Genomic DNA, 6,000 nt, shown 5'->3' with positions numbered 1-6,000 from the left:
GATTTTCGATGGAGCTACAGCTACATTATTATAACTTACCTGCTTATCAACATCTTCTTAATCCAGATAACATCCGACAAAATGATCTTGACAGGTGACTGACAGTTTCTAGACGACACTTCACGTTGCTCTGGATGAGAAAAAACAGTGTCTAAATAATGCTTTTCCCCTAGATTCTCCGAATGAACCTGTGTGGCTCAAATTTGTTGCAACTCCCTTGAGCACCGATTTCGGTGTACAATGGAGGATCGGCGATTTTCTGTGTGCTAGAGTATCGACTCCAGTGGTAACACCCGATGTGCGATTGTATTAAAAAAACTCAAGGAATTCCAAGAATTTAAGAAATTTTAGAGAATTTATAGAATTCAAGGAATTCTGCAAAATAGAAGAAATTCAGAGGATTTCAAGGAAGGTAAAAGAATCTGTTAGAGTTTAAAAGTATGTCAAGCAATTCAGGATAATTCAAAAGAATATTTTTCCTGCGCTTGATGCTCAGCTTCAATTTATACAGTAAGAAAGAGAGAGAGAGCCTCACAGAATAAAAGAATATTTTCATTTTCCATGCAACATCCTTGTAATTCTCTATAATTTACATGAACGACGCAAGTTCTGCTATTACAGGTATCGACGAGTCGCTTTTTTTTAAATTATTACCCTATGGCTGTACATAATTGTTTTTGTGTTTGTAAATCTGTTGCAAAAACCGCAACTTACTTCGTAGGTAGTTACTGGAGTCAATGCCTAGCAAAATTGTGTACATAATAATATCAACATAAAAATATCCAGTTGTCAGTTTAGTATAATAGCAATGTTAGTCTTTTTTCGCATTGACCTCGGGAGAATTCCAGAATTCCAATAGGTGCTGGAACTTGTTCCGATGACTTATTGGAAGGGCCCATTTCTCTGATAAGGCAGGACAGTCGTTTTCTCCGAGGTTTAATCAATCCTAGGCATTAGACTCCTTTAGGCTCTGCAGTTTTTCCAGCTGATCCGGCTGGAGCTCGTCGGGGATGCTTGCTCTGCCACCCACGATCATTTTGTTGGGGATGATGTCCGGCTCGGGTTCAGCTTCAGCTTCAAAAGCTCGCGTTGGCAAAGACTGGGAATTTTCAGCTGTGCTTGGACCAGATATGGATTCCGCCCCATCGCTGCCGGAACTACTGCTCACGGGGAAAGGTCCCGAATCGGCTGGCAAGTCGTCCATCTTTTCCTCCACTTCCTCCAAGTCTGGCAGTTTCGCCACTTGAGTTTTCACTTCATTATCTACTTCCTTTTTCGTTTCATCGTCTGGGATAACCTCTTTCGTTGGAGGATCCTCTTTAGGCGCTTCCTCGGACTTTTTCTGAGCCTCGGCAGCTTCCTCGTCCCCTGGGAAAGGGTGTTCAATCTCTTCCATTGGGGTCGCTGCAGTGATTACGATCTGTGCGACTCCCAGTCCAAAGTTGTTTGGATCTTGGTGCTTTCTCGGTTCTTTCTTTTTCATCTTTTGCTGAAAGAGTTTAAGTATCATTATTTAATCAAGACAATATGGATTATCGCTTTTGTGTTTAGTTTTTTTTTTAAATTTTATTTCACAGGGCCTAAAATGTTGTGTAGTCTGAAATTAAAACACTCTTTCCAGTATTTCTCGCTTTTTTTTTATTCCTCCTGTTTAAAAAACAAATTCCCGCTTTTTCCCCTTTTCTCGGCTTCTCATTTAAATCCGAACTGAATTAATTGAACCCCATCAGAAAATTTTTATTTTGTGTTAAAAGTTTATTCTTTTGTGTTACAAAGCGTACTATTTAGAACCGTTCACAAATTACGTAACATTATTTTCGACCTTTTTTAACGCCTTGAATTCGTAGAAATATCATGAATTTATCGCATTATTTTTAATTTCTTGGGAATTCCTGGAATTGATAAAATTATATGAATTCTTGGAATTCCTTAAATTATCAGAATTCTCTTTGAAGTGCCTACATTCCTTTAATTCGTAAAATACCTTGAATTATCTGAATTCCTTAAATCCTTTCATTATTTTATAACCCATGGAATACCTTGAATTATTTAAATTCCTTAAATTAGTGGAATTTTGTGAATGATCTAAATTCCTTAAATTCGTGACATTCCTTTAAATTTCTGACATTATTCTGTACCCCTTGGAACTGTCTGAATTATTAGAATTTCTCTAAATTCCTTGAATTAGCAAATTTATCTGCATATGTGGAATTCTCTGAATTCTTTAAATTCATGGAATACCCTGAACTCCTTAAATTATCAGATTTCTCTTTGAATTGCCTACATTCCTTTAATTCGTGAAATAACTTGAATTTTTGAATTCCTTAAATCCTTACATTATTTTATAACCCATGGAATACCCTGAAATATTTAAATTCCTAAAATTCGTGAAATTCTGTGAATGATCTAAATTCCTTGAATTCGTGAAATTCCTCTAAATTTCTTACATTATTTTGTAACCCTTTGAACTGCCTGAATTAGTAGAATTTCTATAAATTCTCTAAATTCCTCTGAATTAATTAAATTTATGGAATACCCTGGATTCCTTAAATTATCAGAATTCTCTTTGAATTATCCAAATTCCTCGAATTCGTTAAATACCCTGAATTACCTGAATTTCTCTGAATACTTTGAGTTCGTTAAAATTTTATAAATTCCTTGCATTATTCTTAAGTACTTGGGGATTCAAAGAATTCCCTACATTTTCTGAATTCCTGGAATTCACTAAATTATTCCTCAATTTTTTAGAATATCCTAAATTATCTAAATTTCTTGAATTTGTAGAAATTTCATGAATTCCTTGAATTATTTTTTATTTCGTGTGAATTTATAGAATTGCCTGAATTCCTGAAATTATCTGTATTCTTGAAATTCCTTGATTTATCCGAATTTCTTGAATTCGTGAAATACCCTGAATGAACTGAATTCGGAGAAATTCCATAAATTCATTGGGAGTTCGTAAAATTCCCCTAATTCATGAAAATATCTGAATTCTTGTATCCACGAATTCAAGGAATCTCTCGAATTCTAGGAATTCGTGAAATATCCTTAATTATCTAAATTCTTCCCAATTTTCGGAATTTATTGTATTCTTCTAAATTTCCTAAAACCATTGAATTATTTTGTAGTCCGTGGGATACCCTGAAATACCTAAATTCCTCTAATTCATGGAATTCTGTGAAATGTCAAAATTGATAGAATCCCTGAATTAATAGAATTATATGAATACCTTGAATTAGTTGAATTTTCTGAGTGATCTGAATTATTTGAATTTTTTTAGAGTCTTTAAATGATCAAAATTCCTTGAACTCGCGGTATTATCGGTATTCGTGAAATTATTCTACAATTCTTGCATTATTTTGTACTCCTTGGAACTCTGAATTAGTAGAATTTCTCTAAATTCCTTGAATTCGCAGATTAATCTACATTTTGGAATTCTCTCAATTATTTAAATCCGTGGAACACCCTGAATTCCTTACATTATCAGAATTCTCTTTGAATTATCAAAATTCCTTGAATTCGCGAAATACCCTGAATTTCTTTAAATTCCTTGAACTCGTTAAAATGCCATAAATTAATTGAACTCCAAGAATTTTTTAAATGATCAGAGTTAATGAAATTTTCTGAATTCCTGGAATTAATTAAATTATGCGAATTCTCTTTGAATGATCTAAATTCTTTGAATTCATGAAATTCCTTTAAATTTATTGCATTATTTTGCACCCCTTGGAATTCCCTGAACTAGTACAATTTCTCTAAATTCCTTGAATTCATAGATTTATCTAAATTCGTGAAATTCTCTTAATTATTTAAATTTGTGGAATACCCTGAATTCCTTAAATTATCAGAATTCTCTTTGAATTATCTTTATTCCTTGAATTCGTGAAATACCCTGAATTACCTCAATTTCTCTGAATTCATTGAATTCGTTAAAATCCATTAATTCCTTACATTATTCCTAAGTACTTGGGAATTCGAAGAATTCCCTAAATTATCTGAAATCCTGGAATTCTTTAAATTATCTGAATTCATGAAATTATCAGAATTATCTTTGAATGATCTAAACTCCTAGAATTCGTGAAATACCCTGAATTATCTGAATTCTTGAAAATTTTCTGAATTCCATGAATTCTCCTGGATTCTTTGAATTTTTATGAATTCCTTAAATTTTTTAAATATCATGAATTATCTGAATTTTTTGAATTTGTAGAAATTTCATGAATTCTTTGCATTATTTTTAATTCCGTGGAAATGTATAGAATTCCCCAAAGTCCTGAATTTATCTGAATTCTTTGAATTCCTTAATTTTTCAGAATTTCTTAAATGAGTGAAATACCCTGAATTTTCTGAATTCGTAGAAATTTCATAAATTCCTTGTATTATTTTTAAGTTCTTGGGAATTCTTAAAATTCCCATAATTCATGAAAATATCCGAATTCTTGGATCCACGAATTCAAGGAATCTCTAGAATTCTAGAAATTCGTGAAATATCCTGAATTATCTGAATTCTTCCAAATTTTCGGAATTTATTGTATTCTTCTAAATTTGCTAAAACCATTGTATTCATTATTATTTTCTAGTTCTTGTTGATTGAATTCCATTGTTCTTTTATAAATGTTTTTAAATCTTTTTTCGTTGAAATATCAACTAATAAATTTTTTATTACGATTTCACAGTTTTTTATTGAAGATTTAATTACATGGTTGAGAGTTACTCTTTTGTTACAAAAGAATATTGTATTCTTAATGGTTCAGCATTTTAATCGAAAATTCAACTCCTTGTTTTTTATTGAAAATATAAATATTGAAAATTAAGTTAAAAAATGAAATTTTTAAATGAAAATGTTGACTTTTGTGGTAGAAATTAATCTTCTGAACTGAAAATGAACCTTTTAGTTGTATATTTAATTATTCTAGTTAAAGACATTTTGGTTAAAAATTCATGTTTTTGGTTTCAAATTAAACTATTTCAGTTGAAGATTCATCATTTTAGTTGAAAATTCGTGTATTTTGTTGAAAAATCGGCTTTGTTGTCGAAAATTCATCTTTTTTGTTGTAAAACTGACTACTTGGTTCAAAATTGAACCCTTTTCTTAAAAATTCATCTTTTTGTTTAAAATGTATTTATAATAGATCATTTTTTTAACCTTATTTTTTGATAAAAAATTAATCTTTTAGTTTAAAACTAATCGTCATGTTTGAAAATTTATTTTTTTGTTTAAAAATTCAAGTGTTGCATTGAATATTGGTCATTTTAGTAATTAAGTCATCTTTGTGGTTAAAAAGAAAACAACTTGGTTAAAATTTAATTTAAATTTTTTTTTTTAAAAAATCTGTTTTGTATATAAAAAAAATAATATTAATACGATAACATAAAAGTTTTAAATTACTATTTATTTGTTTAAACTTTTTGAACACTTGATTCCAGTTGAAATAAAAATAATGCAAATGAATTATAAAAATTTAATATCTAAAAATTACATTGATTTCAGTAAAATTGGACTGATTTTAGGGTAATCTAAGAGAAATGAAAAGAATTTGATAAAATTCATAAAAATTCAAGTGAATTGAAATGAAATACAAACATATGAGAAGTTTCAGTTAAGAAGATTTAGTTTCAGATCATGTAGAAAAATTCAAGGCAATTCAAAAGAATTTGATGAAATGTCTAAGAATTTAAGTTGAGTTTAGAAAAATCAATTAAATAGAATTAAGTGAATTTATAAAAATTCAAGTGAATTGAAAAAATTGAAGAGAATTTACAGCATTCAGGATAAATAAATGAAAATTCAGGACAAATTTTAAATGAATTGCAAAAAAATTTGAAAATCTCGTCCAATCTTTGAGTTGAGAATTAGAAAAATTTGATGAAGTTCATTAAAATTTAAGTGACTTTAAAGCAATTAAAACAAAATGCAAAGATTAATTGAATTCAGTAAATTTGCAATCAGTTTAAAAAAATTCAAGAGAATTAACAAAATTTGATGAAATATATACGCTG

At 29.8% G+C, this 6,000-nt stretch overlaps 1 protein-coding gene across 2 annotated transcripts in view; it reads right to left on the bottom strand.

The window, feature by feature from the left end:
* Positions 1–549: 549 nt before the first annotated feature.
* Positions 550–6,000, bottom strand: part of LOC117176959 (protein nervous wreck) — a 50,430-nt gene continuing 44,979 nt past the window's right edge. For both annotated transcript variants that reach the window (XM_033367379.1, XM_033367380.1), the window contains one exon: positions 550–1,489. In XM_033367379.1, coding sequence (XP_033223270.1) covers positions 947–1,489 — 543 coding nt within the window. In that variant the 3' untranslated portion in view covers positions 550–946. The remainder of the gene's footprint in view (positions 1,490–6,000) is intronic.

The sequence above is a fragment of the Belonocnema kinseyi genome, chromosome 7 (assembly GCF_010883055.1).
Source record: "Belonocnema kinseyi isolate 2016_QV_RU_SX_M_011 chromosome 7, B_treatae_v1, whole genome shotgun sequence".
NCBI classification, from domain to species: Eukaryota; Metazoa; Arthropoda; class Insecta; order Hymenoptera; family Cynipidae; genus Belonocnema; species Belonocnema kinseyi.
The sequence above is the reverse complement of the archived record's forward strand: the minus strand, read 5'-3'. Positions and strand labels throughout refer to the sequence as shown.